General features: G+C 44.5%; 2 protein-coding genes across 4 annotated transcripts in view; one reads left to right on the forward strand and one right to left on the reverse strand.

The window, feature by feature from the left end:
• LOC311143491 (target of Nesh-SH3-like) overlaps positions 1 to 19,939 on the forward strand; it is a gene marked incomplete at its 5' end in the record, with an annotated part of 72,248 nt that extends 52,309 nt beyond the window's left edge. The window contains 11 exons of the mRNA XM_084179318.1: positions 26 to 91; positions 3,983 to 4,057; positions 4,509 to 4,622; positions 10,572 to 10,661; positions 11,304 to 11,513; positions 12,046 to 12,151; positions 13,513 to 13,592; positions 16,718 to 16,747; positions 16,864 to 17,022; positions 17,948 to 18,070; positions 18,303 to 19,939. Of these exons, the coding sequence (XP_084035444.1) occupies positions 26 to 91; positions 3,983 to 4,057; positions 4,509 to 4,622; positions 10,572 to 10,661; positions 11,304 to 11,513; positions 12,046 to 12,151; positions 13,513 to 13,592; positions 16,718 to 16,747; positions 16,864 to 17,022; positions 17,948 to 18,070; positions 18,303 to 18,418 (1,169 nt within the window). The 3' untranslated portion in view covers positions 18,419 to 19,939. The remainder of the gene's footprint in view (positions 1 to 25; positions 92 to 3,982; positions 4,058 to 4,508; positions 4,623 to 10,571; positions 10,662 to 11,303; positions 11,514 to 12,045; positions 12,152 to 13,512; positions 13,593 to 16,717; positions 16,748 to 16,863; positions 17,023 to 17,947; positions 18,071 to 18,302) is intronic.
• Positions 19,940 to 20,341: 402 nt separating this feature from the next.
• Positions 20,342 to 22,631, reverse strand: part of LOC311143627 (protein TFG-like) — a 58,083-nt gene continuing 55,793 nt past the window's right edge. For 2 of the 3 annotated variants that reach the window (XM_084179490.1, XM_084179492.1), the window contains 2 exons: positions 21,929 to 22,015; positions 20,342 to 21,750 (listed from right to left, as the gene is read on the reverse strand). In XM_084179490.1, the coding sequence (XP_084035616.1) occupies positions 21,380 to 21,750; positions 21,929 to 22,015 (458 nt within the window). In that variant the 3' untranslated portion in view covers positions 20,342 to 21,379. The remainder of the gene's footprint in view (positions 21,751 to 21,928; positions 22,016 to 22,631) is intronic. The other variant, XM_084179491.1, reaches the window with a different exon arrangement.

The following is a 22,631-nucleotide window of genomic DNA, read 5'->3' on the forward strand; positions in this document are numbered from 1 at the left end:
ATGAGCCCTCTTCTCCCTCCAACAGCCGACGGGGAGCACCACAAGGGCCTTGCTCTTCCCAAACCTGCAGTCTGGTCCGGAAACCGACTGGGTAAAAAACAGAGATCATCGTTACTTCTCAGTGTGTCTCTCACCCACTAACCCATCTCCCCCGAGAGATGCCATTTTGTTTTATGTTCCCCGCAGCAAGCCCTCCATGCGCTTAAGCCACAACTTGTCCCTGTCCTAAGATTGGCCAGCTTGTCTGTCTGTCCGTGTGACTGTCCATTCTTATTGGGCAGCCTGTCTGTCCGACTGCATCACCGTCCATTCGCGTGTTGTGCCTGTTATTGTTGGTGTGGGTCTGAATCTGCAGGTGTGTTTGTCCACGTTTTAACTGTCAATATGACTGAGACTGAAGAAGAATCCTCCCCCTCTGATCGTATCACTACAGACCGAATCCTACAGTAACTTGAGATCTGGGAGCATGGTTAGAATTTACGCACAAATCTCCCATTGACATCAATGCATGATTTACTCGAAAATGTGTTACATCTCAAGCCAAAAATGACCACAGTCACCAATGTCCACACCTACATTTCACTATAACCAGTTGTTGGCTTCAGTTTCTGCTTCAGTCTCAGCCGGTGTTTGTGTTTCTGTGAAACTGGTACAGTTTCAGAGGTCTTCAAGGAGCTGGAAGCAGCTCTACTGAATTAAAAACACTCTTCGTCTGCCTGTCATACAAAAACCAATCTGAACTACCAATGAAAAATTATTACATTTCAAATGTCCCCACAGCAACATTATTCCCATATTTGCACTTTTTGGTTTCTAATGAACTGCAAAAGTAAATCATTGATGTAGTCGTGAATTATGATGTGTCTAAACAGTCTGTCAGTGGTGTCTGTCTGTCTGTCTGTCTGTCTGTCTCTCTCTGTCTGTCTCTCTCTGTCTGTCTGTCTGTCTGTCAGTGGTGTATGTCTGTCTGTCTGTCTGTCTCTGTCTCTGTCTCTGTCTCTGTGTCTGTCTGTCTGTCTGTCTCTCTCTCTCTCTCTCTCTCTGTCTGTCTGTCAGTGGTGTATGTCTGTCTGTCTCTCTGTCTGTCTCTGTCTCTGTCTCTGTGTCTGTCTCTGTCTCTGTGTCTGTCTGTCTGTCTGTCTCTCTCTCTCTCTCTCTCTCTCTCTCTCTCTCTCTCTCTCTCTCTCTCTCTCTCTCTCTCTCTCTCTCTCTCTCTCTCTCTCTCTGTCTGTCTGTCAGTGGTGTATGTCTGTCTGTCTCTCTGTCTGTCTCTGTCTCTGTCTCTGTCTCTCTCTGTCTGTCTCTGTCTGTCTGTCTTGGGTTTATTTGTCTCCTATTTATATGGTCCCATCCACCTCCTGAAGCATGTGTTGCTCAGGGTGAATTCCATACTGGATGGATTGGTTATATCTGTGTTCTGTATCTTAATGTCTTGCACATTGCACATCTCATGTTTGATTTGATGTTGTTCAACTGTGAATGTGCTCTAAATAGTTTATATAGGCCTTACAGTGTTTTGAGCCCTCTGCTTTGAGAGTGGATAGTGACCTTGATTTTCACCAGTATATGTTGCAACAAGTATAACAGTAATTATGTAAAACAGTGGAAAATATTTTCTCTGGGAAAATTGTTCTGGGCAAACCTAAAGCACAGTGTTTTAAACACTCTTGCCAGAGGAGTCTGACAGAAACCAGCACACACAACACTCTACTGCTGGTAAAGCTCACACTTCAAAGCAGTGTGTGTGTGTGTCTGTGTGTGTGTGTGTGTGTGTGTGTGTGTGTGTGTGTGTGTCTGTGTGTGTGTGTGCGTGTGTGTGCGTGTGTGTGTGTGTGTGTGTGTGTGTGTGTGTGTGTGTGTGTGTGTGTGTGCGTGGGAGCGTGTGTGTGTGTGTGTGTGTGTGTGTGTGTGTGTGTGTGTGTGTGTGTGTGTCACTGCTGTTGTAAACCAGTGCAGCGGTGATGTGTTTGTCACCCAAAGAAACCAGTGAGTGTTTTGTGGGGTGTTGTGAGTAATCTGGTTCTCCCATAACCAGCTGTAGGGTTCAGGATGATAAACAGAGCTTCCTGATGACATCACAACACTGATCCCCATCACCCAATGAGCAGTCAACAAAAGCTATTAAGGAGCAATAAGGTTTTACACACAAAATGTACATTTTATTTAGGCTGAAGCGGCACACACTGTGGCTCTCCAGGACTTTCCCACCCTTGGCTTCAAGTTCTACTTATCCTTGTCTGGTCTCTGTAGCCCCACTAAGGTATGGAGCTCAGTCTGATTTACCCCTGAAAGAGTGGCAGGCATGCAGGGTCAGATCCGGCTGGGTCAGGAGGTCGACACAAGCCAAGTTAATATTTTGTATGTGTTGGGGGGGTGACATAGGCCAGGGGTAATATTTATGAAAGGGTCTAGTCCTGACAAGGAGGGCTTAGGAACATTAGATACCATAGAGGAGAACACTACCTCTAATCATTCTCTTGAGAGAGGAGAGGGCCAAGTGGAAATGACATGACGTGATTTTGGGCCTCCCGGGCTGCATGCTGGGTGGTCAGAGCTATAGACATAAGCTACAGTGAATAGAATGAACCAGGTTCCCAAGCATTCAAAGAACTGCCACTATCACAGTCAGATAGTGTCTACCACATCAAAGTCCATGGTATGGAGAGATGACGCATGTCCAGTCAGTGCATTTACTCAATGAGACCTGCACTAGGGTTGCCAAACCTCTCAGTTTGGCCAGGAGTAAAGATAATCAGGGAGAATTTCCTGAACTGGATTGCTTAATAGTTGATCTGAGTTCAGTCTCAGTGGCCTGTTCTGAGTTTGATACTCCAGAGTCTTCATCTCAGAGCTTTGCCCCTAATATTAGTCCAGCCTGCTAAAGCTCCAACAGACTTTAAAAGAACATCATTTAGAGGGAGCTGGCGTCCGCCTCACTCCCTGGGTTGTGTTTAGTTTGATCCTGTCCTTAGTTTCTGGAATAGGAACAATACAGGGATTGTGAAGAATTTTGGCTTGGCTGTAGCAGAGGATTAATTGAGACCAGGTTTCTTGCTTTTCATCTAAAAGATATAAGAACATGCATAAAATGTTATGGTGTCTCGGGGGTCTATTCAATCAGATCTGCTTTAGTCGACATCCGCATAGCGGTTGTTTTGGCGGTGTCGGAGGTGGAACTGCGTTAGAGCTCCTGTGGCATTATACCTAAAGCGGACATTGGCATTGGCTGCACGGAGTCACATTAAGAGAAAGCCCATGCAGCCTTGTTTACAAGTTGGAACAGTGGAATGTGTGATATAATCTGCACCTCGATTAGGATGATTGAAATCTTCATTATTTCGTTTAATGATTTTCAATTTGAGCGTAATTATTTCTAAAGTATATAGACTACACTTTCTCGTTCTGAACTTCTAACGCAAGTGGGACAGTGTGGCTTTGTGGCAATAATCAAGAGCAGTTGCTCATCGATTTGACAGCTGCAGTTCCACCTTGAATGCAGTTCCATCTCCGACACCGCCAACATATCAGCTGTGTCGGCTATTGCCCGGTAAACGCTTGATCTGATTTAATCTAGGCCTCAGTCTTCCTGATCTTTTCTTAGAATCCTCGTATGGTTTTTAGGTTTCTTCTGATCTCTGTTCTTGTGTTCTTTATATGACAGCTAGGTTTATGGTTGAAGGTTATTAAGAGTTGACGTGGTGTTAGTCATAGCCTATGGCTGCACAATGTATTAGAGTTCTCAACATCTGTTGGGCCTGTTTGTATGGCATTGCTTCTGTTAGCACTCTCCTCCATCACCATCTCCTCTCCAGTGTGTCAGTTGACACTGCGACTTCTCTCTTCTTCATCCCTCTTTGCCTTTTCAGTTTTTTCAAAAGCACAATATCTGTCCTCAGTTATGAGTTAATAGGCCTTTCAACTGTGCACTCCAGCAGCCTCCAAATATGTAGTTCCTAACCCTGCTATGGCCTCTATTTCCCAGTCTCCCCTGCAGTCCTGCGTCCATCTCTTCCTGTCAACAAGAGGCCCAACCTGGTTGGGAAAACAGGGAACAAGGGTGAGGGCAGCACTGAAAACTGTTTTGGCTACTGAATACTTCACCAAAGTGTTGCCAGTTTTGCACCGACTTCTTCATTTTGCCATCATCTTGATGATTATATTCTAACAACCTTCCTTCCCTCAGTTAAGTTTTAAAGCACCTTGCACTTCTCTGAAGAATACACACACAGCTTTAAACGCAACACCAGTGTGTGTGTGCGTGTGTGTGTGAGTGCGCTCATGCCAGTATGTATGTGTGCCTGTGTGTATGTGTGCAGTATGTGTGTGTTGTTCTGACTGACTTCTCTTACATAACACCAACACAATTATGCAACACACATATTTAATATATTTTCCCTCAGCAGGAAAACCAACAGAGAGACACCTGGCTGGGTGAGGTCATAGCAGATGATCACAACTGTATCTGTAGCTTACATGACTGAGCTGTGTTCTCTCCCCTCTGTCCTCAGATATGCCCATAGACCTGAAGCAGGGAGACAAGGCATCCATCTTGAATCCTTTCCCTCTGGTTACGGCTAAGCCCGCCAAACAAAAGACCACAACCATCGCCCCGGCCTTGAATGGTACGGTTCAATGATGAATGTTCTTGTGTTTATAAGAATATACAATATATATATACAGTTGAAGTCGGAAGTTTACATACATTTAGGTTGCAGTCAATAAAACTCGTTTTTCAACCACTCCACAAATGTCTTGTTAACAAACTATCGTTTTGGCAAGTCGGTTAGGACATCTACTTTGTGCATGACACAAGTAATTTTTCCAACAACTGTTTAAAGACAGATTATTTAACTTATAATTCACTGTATCACCATTCCAGTGGGTCAGAAGTTTACATACACTAAGTTGACTGTGCCTTTAAACAGCTTGGAAAATTCCAGAAAATTATGTCATGGCTTTAGAAGCTTCTGATAGGCTAATTGACATAATTTGAGTCAATTGGAGGTGTACCTGTGGATGTATCTCAAGGCCCACCTTCAAACTCAGTGCCTCTTTGCTTGACATCATGGGAAAATCAAAAGAAATCAACCAAGACCTCAGAAAAAAAATTGTAGACCTCCACAAGTCTGGTTCATCCTTGGGACCAATTTCCAAACGTCTGAAGGTACCACGTTCTTCTGTACAAACAATAGTGCGCAAGTATAAACACCATGGGACCACGCAGCCATCATACCGCTCAGGAAGGAGACGCGTTCTGTCTCCTAGAGATGAACGTACTTTGGTGCGAAAAGTGCAAATCAATCCCAGAACAACAGCATTTACATTACATTTTAGCAGACGCTCTTATCCAGAGCGACTTACAGGAGCTCAAGGGCACATTGACAGATTTTTCACCTAGTCGGCTTGGGGATTAGAACCAGCGACCTTTCGGTTACTGGCACAACGCTCTTAACCACTAAGCTACCTGCCGCCCCAACAGCAAAGGACCTTGTGAAGATGCTGGAGGAAACAGGTACAAAAGTATCTATATCCACAGTAAAACGAGTCCTATATCGACATAACCTGAAAGGCCGCTCAGCAAGGAAGAAGCCACTGCTCCAAAACCACCATAAAAAAGCCAGACTACGGTTTGCAACTGCACATGGGGACAAAGATCGTACTTTTTGGAGAAATGTCCTCTGGTCTTATGAAACAAAAATAGAACTGTTTGGCCATAATGACCATCGTTATGTTTGGAGGAAAAAGGGGGTCGCTTGCAAGCCGAAGAACACCATCCCAACCGTGAAGCACGGAGGTGGCAGCATCATGCTGTGGGGGTGCTTTGCTGTAGGAGGGACTGGTGCACTTCACAAAATAGATAGTATTATGAGGAAGGAAAATTATGTGGATTTTTGAAGCAACATCTCAAGACATCAGTAAGGAAGTTAAAGTTTGGTCGCAAATGGGTCTTCCAAATGGACAATGACTCCAAGCATACTTCCAAAGTTGTGGCAAAATGGCTTAAGGACAACAAAGTCAAGGTATTGAAGTGGCCATCACGAAGCCCTGACCTCAATCCTATAGAACATTTGTGGGCAGAACTGAAAAAGCGTGTGCGAGCAAGGAGGCTTAAAAACCTGACTCAGTTACACCAGCTCTGTCAGGAGGAATGGGCCAAAACTCACCCAACTTATTGTGGGAAGCTTGTGGAAGGATACCCGGAATGTTTGACCCATTTTAAACAATTTAAAGGCAATGCTACCAAATACTAATTGAGTGTATGTAAACTTCTGACCCAATGGGAATGTGATGAAATAAATAAAAGCTTAAATAAATAATTCTCTCTACTATTATTCTGACATTTCACATTCTTAAAATAAAGTGGTGATCCTAACTAACCTAAGATAGGGAATTTTAACTAGGATTAAATGTCAGGAATTGTGAAAACTGAGTTTAAATGTATTTGGCTAAGGTGTATGTAAACTTCCGACTTCAACTGTACAGTGCATTCGTAAAGTATTCAGACACCACATTTCCCCCCCCATCATCAATCTACGCACAATATCCCACAATGACAAATCAAAAACAGATTTTTAGAAATGTTTGCAAATGTATTAAAAATAAAAAATGGAAATATCACATTTACATAAGTATTCAGACCCTTAACTCAGTAATTTATTGAAGCACCTTTGACAGCGATTACAGCCTCAAGTCTTCTTGGGTATGACGCTACAAGCTTGGCACACCTGTATATGGGGAGTTTATCCCATTCTTCTCTGCAGATCCTCTCAAGCTCTGTCAGGTTGGATGTGGAGTGTCGCTGCACAGTTATTTTCAGGTCTCTCCAGAGATGTTCAAGTCCGGGCTCTGGCTGGGCCACTCAAGGACATTTAGAGACTTGTCCCGAAGCCACTCCTGCATTGTCTTGGCTGTGTGCTTAGGGTCATTGTCCTGTTGGAAGGTGAACTTTCACCCCAGTCTGAGGTCCTGAGCGATTGGGAGCAGGTTTTCATCAAGGATCTCTTTGTACTTGGCTCTGTTAATCTTTCCCTCGATCCTGACTAGTCTCCTAGTCCCTGCCGCTGAAAAACATCCCCACAGCATGATGCCAGGTTTCCTCCAGATGTGACGCTTGGCATTCAGGCCAAAGAGTTCAATATTGGTTTCATCAGACCAGAGAATCTTGTTTCTCATGGTCTGAGAGTCCTTTAGGTGCCTTTGGGCAAACTCCAAGCGGGCTGTCATGTGCCTTTTACTGAGGAGTGGCTTCCGTCTGGCCACCATAACGTCTTGATTGGTGGAGTGTTGCAGAGATGGTTATCCTTCTGGAAGGTTCTCCCATCTCCACAGAGGAACTCTGGAGCTCTGTCAGAGTGAGCATCGGGTTCTTGGTCACCTCCCCTGACCAAGGCCCTTCTCCCCCGATTGCTCAGTTTGGCCGGGTGGCCAGCTCTATGAAGAGTCTTGGTGGTTCCAAACTTCTTCCATTTAAGAATGATGGAGGCCACTTGGGGACCTTCAATGCTGCAGACATTTTTTGGTACCCTCCCCCAGATCTGTGCCTCGACACAATCCTGTCTCGGAGCTCTACTGACAATTCCTTCGACCTCATGGCTTGGATTTTGCTCTGACATGCACTGTCAACTGTGGGACCTTATATAGACAGGTGTGTGCCTTTCCAAATCATGTCCAATCAATTGAATTTACCACAGGTGGACTCCAATCAAGTTGTGGAAACATCTCAAGAATGATCAATGGAAACAGGATGCACCTGAGCTCAATTTAGAGTCTCATAGCAAAGGGTCTGAATACTTTTGTAAATAAGGTATTTCTGTTTTTATTTTTAAAACATTTTCCAAAATTGCTATAAACCTGTTTTCACTTTGTTGTTATGGGGTATTGTGTGTAGATTGATGAGGGAAATAATGTATTTAATCAATTTTAGAATAAGGCTGTAACGTAACAAAATGTGGAAAAAGGGAAGGGGTCTGAATACTTTCTGAATGCACTGTATAAAAGTATGTGGACACCCCTTCAAATTAGTGGATTTGGCTAATTCAGCCACACCTGTTGCTGACAGGTGTATAAAATCGAGCACACAGTCATGCAATCTCCATAGACAAACATTGGCAGTAGAATGGCCTTACTGAAGAGCTCAATGAATTTCAACGTGGCACCGTCATAGGATGCCTCCTTTCCAACAAGTCAGTTCATCAAAATTCAGCCCTTCTAGAGGTTCCCCGGTCAACTGCAAGTGCGGTTATTGTGATGTGGAAAATTTCTAGGAGCAACAACAGCTCAGCCGCGAAGTAGTAGGCCACACAAGCTCACAGAACGGGACCGCCGAGTGCTGAAGTGTGTAACGCGTAAAAATCGTCTGTCCTCGCAACACTCAATACCGAGTTCCAAACTGCCTCTGGAAGCAAATTCAGCACAATAACTGTTTGTTGGAGCTTCATGAAATGGGTTTCCATGGCCGAGCAGCCACACACAAGCCTAAAATCACCATGCGCAATGCCAAACGTCGGCTGGAGTGGTGTAAAGCTCGCCGCCATTAGACTTTGGAGCAGTGGAAACGCGTTCTCTGGAGTGATGAATCACGCTTCACCAGGCCCCTTAGTTTCAGTGAAAGGAAATCTTAACGCTACAGCATACAATGACATTATAGATGATTCTGTGCTTCCAACTTTGTGGCAAAAGTTTGGGAAAGGCCCCCCAGCATGACAATGCCCCCGTGCACAAAGTGAGGTCCATATAGAAATGGTTTGTCGAGATCGGTGTGGAAGAACTTGACTGGCCTGCACAGAGCCTTAACCTCAATCCCATCGAATATCTTTGGGATGAATTGGAACGCCAACTGCGAGCCAGGCCTAATCGCCCAACATCAGTGCCCGAACCTCACTAATGCTCTTGTGGCTGAATGGAAGAAATTCCTGCAGCAATGTTCCAACATCTAGTGGAAAGCCTTCCCAGAAGAGTGGAGGCTGTTATAGCACCAAAGGGGGGACCAACTCCATATTAATGCCCATCATTTTGGAATGAGATGTTCGACGAGCAGGTGTCCACATACTTTTGGTCATGTAGTGTATGTGGTATTTTTAAAAAATGTTTGTTACTTTTATTTATTCAGGGGAGCACAATTGAGACTGGGTGACCTGAGAACAAACAAGTCATAAGTCAACATGATGACTCAATAAAACAGGAAAAAACTATAAGATACAACAGATACGTTACATTTCAACAACACAAATAAATTATTACTATCAACCAAAACACTCGCAAACCTCAGTAAATTCCTTCCTCATCAGCGTTCTAAACTGCCCTATTGGCACCAGGGATTCAAGATGTAATGAGGATTGTAAATTATTCCAAACGTGGGGGGCGTTAAAACTAAAGGCTGATTTACGTAGGTTGGTAGAGACACGAGGGACCTCAAGAGTTAACCAACCCTGTGAGCAGGTTTGGTGCCTCGTATTTTTATACTTCAACAGAGAAGTGAGATATGTTGGAAGCTTGTGCAGAAGAGCTTTGTAAACAAAAAGGGAGAAATGAAGTGATACACTTCTATGGTACACTACATCCAAGGGTTTTAGAGAAGTGGCAGCTGCATTCTGATAAATGATGCAGTGATGAGTATTAAACCTGTCACCTGTGATAAAGCAAAGCTAGCTATGGTGCCCTGCATCCAAGGGTTTTAGAGAAGTGGCAGCTGCATTCTGATAAATGGTGTCACCATATAATCAAGAGCTGGCAGGGAGGTAGCCTGTACAATCTGCTTCCAGCTGTTTAAGGAGAGGCATGATATATTTCTATAAAAGAAGCCTACTTTAAATCTCAGCTTCTTAACTAGCTCATCCGTATTTGTTTTTTAAACGTCACATTTTTGTCAATCCAAAAGCCCAGATATTTATATGCAGTAATCTGCCCGATGAGAGAACCATCCAACGCATAAATGTGTAAACCATCTGAAATATTTCTATGAGAATTAGAACACAACATACATTTCGTTTTTCCTGCATTAAGTACCAATTTTAAATCAACAAGGGCTTTCTGCAAGGCAACGAAATCAGATTGCAGCTCTAACATAGCCTGGTCAGCAGTAGGGGCAATAGCATGCATAACGGTATCATCTGCATACAGATGAATGTTACAGGTTTTTGCAGATAGACCAATATTATTTATATAAATAGTAAAGAGGACAGGTCCCAAAATCGACCCCTGCGGGACACATTTTGTAATATTGAGGTAACTTGACTTGACACCATCAGAAAGCACACGTGTCCTGTCTGACAGATAGTTCCCAAACCATTTGCAAGATGCCTGGTCGAGGCCCATTTCAGAAAACCTTTGGACAGGCCTTAGATACACTGTAGGTCTATAAATATGGCAGCACAGTGAGAGAGAGAAAGAGAGAGAGAGAAAGAGAGAGAGAGAGAGAGAGAGACCAAAGCAGGTGCTGACTGTAGGACTGAGCCAGAGATTTAGGACAGAAAGAGCTGCCAGGGAATGCTGACATCATCACAGGACTCTCATAGCATGCACACACTTTGTTGTTTCTCCATCTCATTATCCGTCCCTCCATCTCTCTGTAGCCACTCGTAATGAGACGGCTGACAACTCCTCTGTGTTCAGCTCTCTGCCTGCTTCGGACGTGGACGCCTTGGGCAAGAAGCGCTTCATAGGTAAGGACACATGCATCATAACAGTCTTCAACAAACCCCCATGACTAAACTCACAGTGGACAGGGGCTGGAGGATCACTGAGGACAATAGCCTGGAGAACAATAGCTGTTCGTGCTTCCTCTTACCACCAGTTGTTTAGGATTTGTCTTGCCTGTATCCAGTGTCCAGATGCTTGGCTGAGCTCCAGCTGACTTAGATCTCTGGTCTATGGAGAACAGATGTCAGAGATATAAACAATAATACAACTGTACTGCTGATCATAAGCTGCTTGAGGTCTGTTTCAATGGCTGCAATGTAGAATTAATTGCATTAATATCCTGTTTGTAACCCGGAAGTAGAACAATATGTGACAGTACATTACAAGTGCACTGAAAAACATTTACATAAATCTGTAGTTACAATGTTTTTCATCGTTCTGCATTATCCTATTGTGATTCTCTGTAGCTCAGTTGGTAGAGCATGGCGCTAGCAATGCCAGGATAGTGGGTTCGATTTCCGGGACCACCTGTATGTAAAATGTAGGCCTATGCTGATTGATAAAAGCGTCTGCTAAATGACATATGTTATTTTTATTATCCTACAGAGTTCTGTGTCTTTTAAGATATTATTGTTTGAGCACCAACCCTTTAATTTCTCTTCCAGCCCCTCATGTGATCTATAAGACGGATAAGAAGCCAGAGGAGCCGTGTTCCATAACACACTCCCTCAGCTTCTTCCCTGAGGAGGAGGGGGTGGAGCAGAACGTCACCGCACCCCCCCGCTCATCCCCCTCCAACGTCACTGTGGTGACCGTGGAGGGATGCCCCTCCTTCATTATCCTGGATTGGGAGAAGACTGACAACGACACCACAGGTGTGTGTGTGTGTATACGTGTGTATGTGTGTGTATTTGTGTGCGTACACGTGTGTGTGCGTATACGTGTGTGTGTGTGTGTGTGTGTGTGTGTGTGTGTGTGTGTGTGTGTGTGTGTGTGTGTGTGTGCGTGCGTGCGTGCGTGCGTGCGTGCGTGCGTGCGTGCGTGCGTGCGTGGAAGAGCACATGCCCAGAGGTTCATCAAGCTCTCTAGGTTATGGAAGGGTGAAGTCCTAACTCATAAGACTCTATTACAATGGGTCTTTTAATAACATTATGAAACTCCATCTGTGCTCCATCAGGATAACTCTACAATAAGAACATGTCGTGGAGGTAGAGTTCCGACAAAATATTTTCCGAAAACTTTCTTTGGGCCCAGTCCTTGTCAACCCCACCAAAATCCTGTCTTGAAATGTTATATTTCCCTCGTTAAGACACTGCTGTGCACATTTAAATCACATATATATGATATCAATGAGGTTGTAAAGATGTAATTAAACATGTTGTGTGGATTTGCTTCTCTTTTGATCAGAATATGAGGTCATTTCAAGGACCCAAGGACCCAATGGAGAAGAGGTCTCCATCCTGACTACCAACCAGACTCACACTGCTGTGGAGAATTTAAAACCAGAGAGCAGGTGTGTGTCTGTGTTTGTTTTTATGTGGTGTGTGGAGGCTTGCTGGAGCAGGGTTGGGTTGGGAAGGCTCACTGTGTTTATAATAATGATGTTGGATCCTGGTCTTGGTCCTGGTCCTGGTCCTGGTCTTGGTCCTGGTTTTGATCCTGGTCTTGGTCCTGGTCCTGGTCTTGGTCCTGGTTTTGATCCTGGTCTTGGTCCTGGTCCTGGTCTTGGTCCGGGTTTTGATCCTGGTCTTGGTCCTGATCTTGGCCCTGATCTTGATCCTGGTCTTAGTCCTGGTTTTGATCCTGGTCTTGGTCCTGGTTTTGATCCTGGTCCTGATCCTGGTCTTGGTCCTGGTCCTGGTCCTGGTCCTGGTCCTGATCCTGATCCTGGTCTTGGTCCTGGTTTTGATCCTGGTCTTGGTCCTGGTCTTGGTCCTGGTTTTGATCCTGGTCTTGATCCTGGTCTTGGTCCTGGTCCTGGTCTTGGTCCTGGTTTTGATCCTGGGTTTGATCCTGGTCTTGATCCTGGTCTTGGTCCTGGTTTTGATCCTGGTCTTGGTCCTGGTTTTGATCCTGGTATTGGTCCTGGTTTTGATCCTGGTCTTGATCCTGGTCTTGGTCCTGGTCCTGGTTTTGATCCTGGTCTTGGTCCTGGTCTTGGTCCTGGTTTTGATCCTGGTCTTGGTCCTGGTCTTGGTCCTGGTTTTGATCCTGGTCTTGGTCCTGGTCTTGGTCCTGGTTTTGATCCTGGTCTTGGTCCTGGTTTTGATCCTGGTTTTGATCCTGGTCTTGATCCTGGTCTTGGTCCTGGTCCTGGTTTTGATCCTGGTCTTGGTCCTGGTCTTGGTCCTGGTTTTGATCCTGGTCTTGGTCCTGGTCTTGATCCTGGTCTTGGTCCTGGTCTTGGTCCTGGTCTTGGTCCTGGTCCTGGTTTTGATCCTGGTCTTGGTCCTGGTCTTGGTCCTGGTCCTGGTTTTGATCCTGGTCTTGGTCTTGGTTTTGATCCTGGTCTTGGTCCTGGTCTTGGTCCTGATCTTGGTCCTGATCTTGGTCATGGTCCTGATCCTGGTCTTGGTCCTGGTCTTGGTTTGGTCTTGGTCCAGGTCTTGGGGGGGCATGAGCAAGCAATGGCCTCTACTCAAGGCTGTAGAGAATACAAATATCAAGTGTCATAGTGTTATGAGCCGTCCTCCCCTCAGCAGCCTCCTGTGACATGGAATCTCCCGTTTATTATCCAAGATTAAAATGACATTCCTTTGCTGGGAAAGCTATCACCATGGCGATCAGATTAGAAAGTACTGTATATTAAAAGGAGATTTTGAAATGACTGAGCTGGATTAACACCATGCTGACTTTTTATATTTTCTTTTTCAGTTACGAGTTCAAAGTGAAACCCAAGAATGAGCTTGGGGAAGGGCCTGCCAGTGAGCCAGTGTCGTTCAACACAGAGTCAGGTAGGTGTAGAGACAAAATGGACTCCACTGTAGAGCCAATGTATCTGATTACACTTAGAAGTTCCCAATGGGCATGGATGGATCTATGATCAGTTTACCTTTCCCATATCCTAACGGTAACTGTTGATGGAAATCATGCAAAATGGATCATAGATCAGAACCTTGACCTAGGACCACAATTCCCACTGTTGGCATTACACAGCCCCATTAGCTGCACTAGTGAATTAGTAAAAAAGTAAAATAATAATCCCACTGTTTCAATTTGAATACTTTTCTTTAGCTTTGCTTAGCCTCTAAGTGGTGTATCAAACACTGATAGCACATGCTTTTCAGACATGTGTAGCTAATTAGTTACTTGTTCATGGGACGGCAGGTAGCTTAGCGGGTAAGAGCGTTGTGCCAGTAACCGAAAGGTCGCTGGTTCTAATCCCCGAGCCGACTAGGTGAAAAATCTGTCGATGTTCCCTTAAGCAAGACACTTAACCCTAATTGCTCCTGTAAGTCGCTCTGGATAAGAGCGTCTGCTAAATGACTAAAATGTAAAAAAATTGAAAGCTTAGCCTTTGTAAGTAATTAGCTGCTCACTATTACCGTGGTCTAGCATGTCAGAGGTGTGCAATGAGACCGTTGTTAATGACTCCAACATGCCTTTTTCGTCTTGGCGACCTGATCATACTGGTCATAGTTAGGTTCAGGGCTCTATTCAATCAGATCCACTTTAGCCGACATCCGCATAGCGGTTGTTTTGGCGGTGTCGGAGGTGGAACTGCGTTAGAGCTGTTAAATCCACAAGTGGTTCCTGCCATTATACACTGAACTAAAATATAAACGCAACATGTAAAGTGTTGGTCTCATGTTTCATGAGGTTAAATAAAAGATCCCAGAAATGTTCCATATGCACAATAAGCTTATTGTTGTGCACAAATTTGTTTACATCCCTGTTAGTGAGCATTTTTCTTTGCCAAGATAATCCATCCACCTGACAGGTGTGGCATATCAAGAAGCTGATTAAACAGCATGATCATTACACAGGTACACTTTGTGCTGGGGACAATAAAAGGCCTCTTTTACAATGCCACAGATGTCTCAAGTTTTGAGGGAGCTTGCAATTGGCATGCTGACTGCTGGAATGTCCACCAGAGCTGTTGCCAGAGAATTGAATGTTCATTTCTCTACCATAAGCCACCTCCAATGTTGTTTTAGAGATTTTGGGCACGTCCAACCGGCCTCACAACCGCAGACCACGTGTAACAACGCCAGCCCAGGACCTCCACATCCGGCTTCTTCATCTGCGGGATCGTCTGAGACCAGCCACCCGGATAGCTGATAAAACTGTGGGTTTGCACAACCGAAGAATTTCTGCACAAACTGCAGAAACTGTCTTAGGGAAGCTCATCTGCGTGCTCGTCGTCCTCACCAGGGTCTTGACCTGACTGCAGTTTGGCGTCGTAACCGACTTCAGTAGGCAAATGCTCACCTTTGATGGCCACTGGCATGCTGGAGAAGTGTGTTCTTCATCAATGAATCTCCATTTTAACTGTACTGGGCTGTAGGCAGACAGCGTCTTGTCGGCGAGCGGTTTGCTGATGTCAACGTTGTGAACCGAGTGCCCCATGGTGGCGGTGGGGTTATGGTATGGGCAACATACACAATTTCATTTTATCGATGACAATGTGAATGCACAGAGATACCGTGATGAGATCCTGAGGTCCATTGTTGTGCCATTAATCCGCCGCTATCACCTCATGTTTCAGCATGATAAGGCACGGCCCCATGTCGCAAGGATCTGTACACAATTCCTGGAAGCTGAAAACGTCCCAGTTCTTCCATGGCCTGCATACTCACAAGACATGTCACCCATTGAGCATGTTTGGGATGCTCTGGATCGACTTGTACGACAGCGTGTTCCAGTTCACTCCAAGTGGGAAAACATTCCACAGGCCACATTCAACAGCCTGATCAACTCTATGCAAAGGAGATGTCGTGCTGCATGAGGCAAATGGTGGTCACACCAGATAGTGACTGGTTTTCTGATCCACCTTTTTTTTAAGGTGTCTGTGACCAACAGATGCATATCTGTATCCCAGTCGTGAAATCCATATATTAGGGCCTAATGAATTTATTTAAATTGACTGATTTCCTTATATGATGAACTGTAACTCAGTAAAACCTTTGAAATTGTTGTATGTTGTGTTTATATTTTTGTTCAGTGTACCTAAAGCGGACATTGCCATTGCCTGCACAGAGTCGCATTAAGAGAAATCCCATGCAGCCTTGTTAACAAGTTTGAACACTGGAATGTGAGATGTAATCTACACCTCGATTAGGATGATTGAAATCTTCATTATTTTGTTTAATGATTTTCAGTTTGAGTGTCATTATTTCTATATAGCCTACACTTTCTCGTTACAAACTTCTAACGTGAGTGGGAGGGTGTGGCTTCGTGACAATGATCAAGAGCAGCTGCTCAACGATTTGACAGATCCAACGTCATAGTCACATAATAGTTACAGATGGACTGGATTTTGGGATTCATAGGGCGGCAGGTAGCTTAGTGGTTAAGAGCGTAGTGCCAGTAACCGAAAGGTCGCTGGTTCTAATCCCCGAGCCGACTAGGTGAAAAATCTGTCGATGTGCCCTTGAGCAAGGCACTTAACCCTAATTGCTCCTGTAAGTCGCTCTGGATAAGAGCGTCTGCTAAATGACAAAAATAAAAAATAAAATAAAATATCATATCCGTTATGCACACTGAAGAACTCAATGAGCTAATTTTATTCAAAGCAATATTGTGTCCAAACAGTAATAAGAGTCGATTGATGGGACTGGGCTGGACTGATCTCCAACCCTGTGGTGATAACTGATAAAGAGGAGTGATTGTTCCAAAGGCTCTTTGCCCTGTAGTGAAATCAGACTGTTTCACCCTGGGAGGGACACGACTATGTAGCTGTCCATATCAGGGCAGCAGGCCACCGTGCTAACTAGAATAATGTGATGTGTTTTTGTGGTAATCTGAACCATGTTTTTAAGATTTACTGTAATTGTCCATGTTCGAGTATTGTTTATTACTATATTAAGGCGGTAATAATGGACTGATGTGTGTGACTAATGATGTTTTCTCTCCGTAGCGGACCCTCGGGTGAGCGAGAATGTCTCAGGTGAGTGGACTCTCAGTATGTCATGTTCACAATCATTTTTCCTCCATAGTTTGTGTCCTGTTCTCTGTGCCTAGTGTCATATGAATCCTGAAATCTATTCTCTCTCCTGCCTCCAGGTAAAGCTGCTATTTGGACACAGTTCCCCTTCAAGGCCGATTCCTTCTCGGAGTGTAACGGGAAGCAGTACGTGAAGAGGACCTGGTACCGCAAGTTTGTGGGCATCCAGCTGTGCAACTCCCTTAGATACAAAATCTACATGAGCGACTCGCTCAACGGTCAGTATAGTATAGTAAGAGGGTTTGTATACACTGAGTGTACAAAACATTAAGAACACCTGCTCTTTCCATTACATAGACTGACCAGGTGAATCCGGATGAAAGCTACACTCTTAGAAAAAAAGGTGCTATCTAGAACTAAAAAGGGTTATTTGGCTGTCCCCATAGGGCAACCCTTTGAAGAACCCCTTTTGGTTCTACATAGAACCCAAAAGAGTTTTACCTGGAACCAAAAAGGGTTCTCCTATGGGGACAGCCGCAGAACCCTTTTGAAACCCTTTATCTAAGAGTGTATGATCCCTTATTGATGTTACTTGTTCAATCCACTTAAATCAGTGTAGATGAAGGGGAGGAGACAGGTTAAAGAATGATTTTTAAGCCTTGAGACAAATCAGACATGGATTGGTCATGTGTGCCTTTCAGAGGGTGAATGGGGAAGACAAAAGATGTAAGTGCTTTTGAACGGGGTATGGTAGCAGGTGCCAGGCACACCAGTTTTTGTCAAGAACTGCAACGCTGCTGGGTTTTTCATGCTCAACAGTTTCCTGTGTGTAAATTAAGAATAGTCCATCACCCAAAGGACATCCTGCCAACTTGACACAACTGTGGGAAGCATTGGAGTCAATATGGGCCAGCATCCCTGTAGAACACTTTCGACACCTTGTAGAGTCCATGCCCTGACGAATTGAGGCTGTTCTGAGGGCAAAAGGGGGGGTTCAACTTAATATTAGGAAGGTGTTCCTAATGTTTGTATACTCAGTGTATGTCTATGTTTTACTGTGTCTACGTTACCTTGTCTCTGTGTAGTACGTCTATAAAGAGTTTATAGGCTACATTGGAATTTTGAATGAGGTGTAACTAACAAAAATGATTGAACCTATAACCTCACACAGACCCATAACCTTCGACCTCTGACCCTGTGCAGGCAAGTTCTACAACATCGGGGACCAGACTGGTCATGGGGAGGACCACTGCCAGTTTGTAGATTCTTTCCTGGACGGACGAACAGGCAGCCAGAAACTGGCCGACCAGCTACCCAGCCGATCAGGTAGAGCACTGGGCCATTTACGGGGACACATTAGAAAGATCAGTGGGAGAGAACCACTTGTACAGGTGTCCATGACCACGGTTCTTGGTCACTTTTCAATGACTACTGAAGTTTGCTGTTTCAGGGTTAACTATGGGAAACACTGATCTCTAGACTATGTTATAAGACCATTCACATTCCAAACCATTTGTAAAAGAAGGGTTCTCATATTCCCTCTGCTCTCATGTCTCAGGTTTCTACCGGGCTATGCGTCAGGAACCGGTCAACTTCGGCGAGATCGGAGGGAACTCGCACGCCACCTACGTCGGCTGGTACGAGTGCGGAACACCCATACCTGGGAAATGGTAAGACCTCTCCATCAAGGAGGTGGCCAGGAAGATGCCTGACTGAAAGAAGGATTATCTTACAAGGGTGAAAGGAGGACTGAGGGGAGGTGGGCTTCTCTGTTACCATGGAGACACGCCTTTCTGTCTGTCTATCTGTCAGATGGCAACAGCCCACATTCCATTGTATAAAAGTATATAGGATCATACTGTGTCACGGAACTCTGTTAGGCAAATTTGTCATATTTCCTTAAGTCTCATCTCACTATTTATCAAACACGACAACATGAGAAAATACTCAAAACCTGTAAACATGGAAAAGAAGTTGATAAAGGTTTTTCAGAGTGCTTCATTAAATATGAACACCGGAAACTGTTGGGAAGCTGGCTCCCTAAAAATGTAATAATGTGTATGATTTTATTTATCAAGCAGTTGTTATTCATGTACCTTGTGGTTTCTATTGGCCAGTGTGCTAAAAGGGTTGCTATGACACAAAAGCATTCATTTTCACTCATACACACACACACTCAATACCCTTTCTTGATTGATCCTGTGGGATTAACTGTTGCGGTTTGCACAATATGAAAGTATTAAATATATGTATATGATGAGAAAGAACAATATTTCTGAACTCCCATCAAGTCTCAACGTTAAGTTTACAAAGCAAGGCGGGTCCACTGACTGCAGGTTTGTCAATCACTTGGAAAAACACCTGAATGTATTCTGTAGCCAATGAATGTCCAAATCTTAAGAGAGAACATCATCAGATACTGGGATTCACTCAGTTGGAATGAACAGCATAAGGAGACGCTATGTGTTATCTCATCTTCAACACATTTCTAACTTCAGCTCATCTCGAGTCATTTCAATTTGGAGAATGATTACCAGGAATACGTTACGTGGATGTGGTCCGATGCTCATTGCAAGTGACTCCAATTGTCCACCTCTAGAGCGTGTTTAGCGGGGTGCAACATTGCAGAATGTTCAGATGTAATGTATTGTGTTTGTAGAATGAGGAATTGTGTCAGTTCTATACATTACATTTCTACCTACACCATTTGGAACATTTCCCCTCACTGACAAAACCCTTTGTCTTTAGCCTTGTAATGTTTTGCTACAGTTTTGTTTAGCACAACCTGTTCTTCTGAGTTTAAATATGATAAAACATGCACATAAAGGCTTCTTTTAAATGTGAAAACAACCAAAGGAAGATTACATTTAACATTTTGTACAGTTGCTCACAAATGGCTGCAGTTGTATTTTCAATCCTAATTTTTCGGGGAAAGTGTTTATAGATTATTTCAGATATGTACAACCTGTATACATATATACTATATACTACTACATATTTACATTTACATCATTTAGCAGACACTCTTATCCAGAGCGACTTACAAATTGGTGCATTCAACTTATGATAGCCAGTGGGACAACCACCTTTTTATTTTTTATGGGGGGTGGGGGTAGGGAACATTGTATAAATATAATGTATATTTCCTGTATCTATTTTCAACAATACATTCTTATGTGTATGGTTCTTTTTTTTACTGCTGCTTCGACTCCGATTTGTTGTAAATGCATTGTGCACATCTGAATGTGTGGTGTTCATATGGTCATAGCATTAGCAAGTTGACGCACGCACGCATGCATACACACACACCTAAATCTTCAACACACTTTTGCCCATTAGTTCTGACTGCGGACAGGCAGAGCTGAGGGACCTACTACACACTCCCTCACCACACGTCCCAGCCAACCACAACGCCCAATTAGGAAAACAAATAGCAACAGCAGCATTACCACACTTTTCCAAATCCACTCTGGTGGGATACGAAAGGCTCTCGGAAGCCAAGCTCAACACGGAGCCGTGAACTCACAAACCACAGTGTGTGGGACAGAGGGAGAGAAGGAGGGAAGGAGGGAGGGAATCAAAACAAACAGACAATACTTGAAGGTTTCAAAGCCTTTATTAGGTTTTAGAGAAAATGTTACAGTTTATACATAAACAACTAAATGTCACTTCAAGGTGGAAAATCTGATTGATATATTAATACAAACCAGTGAGGTAAAAAATTGATGAGAAAGAGAGAGCAATAAACCATAAGGTGGTGATCTATGAGGCTAAACATGGTAGGATCCTTCTGGAAGGTCAAAACTACACCTCCCATATTGTTCTCAACCGAGGGGCCGACTCCATGACACGTCATAATACCAACATGGCTGTGATGAAAACGAGTAAGAAAAAAAGAGATGAACACTATTAGTCTCATAGATGTCTCCTCAGCAAACTATATCCTCAAAAGATCAGTTAAATGCAATACGAATCAACATCATCTCTGTTGACCAGCGTATACAGATGCATTTACAGCTGTTAGACTAGCAAGATAAAGTCTATGAAAATAATAATAAGACAGCCTGTCCAGCCTGTTTTGGTCTCCCAGGTGAGTGTGCTTACAGACTGACTACATGTCCATCAGGGTTGGGCTCAATTCAAATTGAAGGCAGTCAATTCAGGAAGTGATTTGAAATTTAAAACACTTTTGAAATAAATAGCTTCTACTTTTCAGTTTATTGAAAAGTCATTGAAAATAAATGCCTTTTTAAAATTATTGAATTGTACATTTTAGTTTACTTCCTTAATTGACTTCCTTCAATTCAAATTGAGCCCACCCTGATGTTCACGATGATAGACACATAGGGTGGAGAGTGAGGGTAGGGAACATTGTATTTCAAATAACAGAGCCATTGCACATGGGTGTGGTGGTGGGGTCGAGACAGAACACAAACACACGATCAGATGGGGGTTGTAGCTTGTTTTGGATATGAACTCTTCAGTGACTGAGGACTGACAGAGGGACGGATGGACAGATTAGCAGACCATGTTTACTGAACCCAAGCCAACCAGAGCCAACAAGGCCAAACAGAGCCAACCAGGACACAAAGGGGAGGGGTGTGTGTGTGGATAACCTTAGCCGTTCCTTCTCTTTTACCGGTACCCAGGGCCAGGCTGGGCGTAGCCCGAGCCGAAGGGGGGCCGGTTGCGGGCATAGGGGTTGGATGCCCCAGGAGGGGGGGTAACATTGCTACCGGGGGGAGGAGTGTAGCTGGGACGGGGTTGGTACACCTGGCCAGGCTGGGAGGTGGGGGGTAGGCTGTAGTTAGCAGGCTGGTTGGCCTGGGAGGTGTAGTTTTGGGGAGGGAAGGCCCCTGGGGGGTACTGTTGTTGGCCTCCCTGGAAGCCGGGGGCTGGGGCCTGGCCAGGGGCAGGGGCAGGGGCCTGGGAGGTGGGGGCAGAGTAGTTCTGGAATTGCTGCTGTTGTTGAGGCTGAGGGGCGCCAGGCTGGGGGGTGCATCCTGCTGAGAGTGAGTGAGAGAGTGAGTGAGAGTTGGGGGGAGAAGTACAGTACAACTTTTAATTCCAATCCATTTCACATTCATAGCATCATTCCTGTGAAGCTCTGGGCCATTGTTATAAGATCAGCCTGTCCTGTCCTTCTTGGACCTTTTCTGAGGTAAAGTGTCATCACTGTCTTACCAGGGTACTGCATGCCGTACTGCTGCTGCGGTGCTGGCTGCTGTGGAGGATATCCACCTGGGGACTGGTACTGCTGGTACATCTGACCTGGAGGATAGATAGATAGAGAGAGAGAGATGGAGGACATCAGTATGACTGCTGGGGAAGACACACACACACACACCTGTGTGTCTGGATGGAATCAGACAGGATCGTCTTAATGCAAACAGCCCCAAGCACTAAAATAGAACAGGTTCCTCAAAGCCCTGCACCCAGACACTGTCTATGGTACATTGGAGTCAGCTGTACAGCTCCAAGCTAAACACTTTCACTCGCTCACTCTCTCTCACACACACAAACACTTTTGCTTGGATAGACGTGTGTGTTGGGTCAGAGCGGGTGCAGTCTGTCTAAACAGGTCCATCTGTCAGTAGACAAGACACTTCCCTCCCAACTTTTATTAGCCATGACCTCACTGGTCTACATGTCTAACTGTGTGTGTGTGTGTGTGTGTGTGTGTGTGTCACGAGTCCATGTCACAATTAAAAGTCTAGACTGGAAAGTCTCTCAATACCGTGGACTGAGGAGTGTGGTTAAGAGTGTCTGAAAATAAAAGCAAACTATACGTTTCAAAACACAACGACACATACACATGCACGTACCTACGTAAGTACGCACACACACAATGTGGACTGAACTGCTGAGCTTCAAGGGCCTCTTAAAA

This window comes from Coregonus lavaretus (assembly GCF_964263955.1).
Source record: "Coregonus lavaretus genome assembly, chromosome: 16".
NCBI lineage: Eukaryota > Metazoa > Chordata > Actinopteri > Salmoniformes > Salmonidae > Coregonus > Coregonus lavaretus.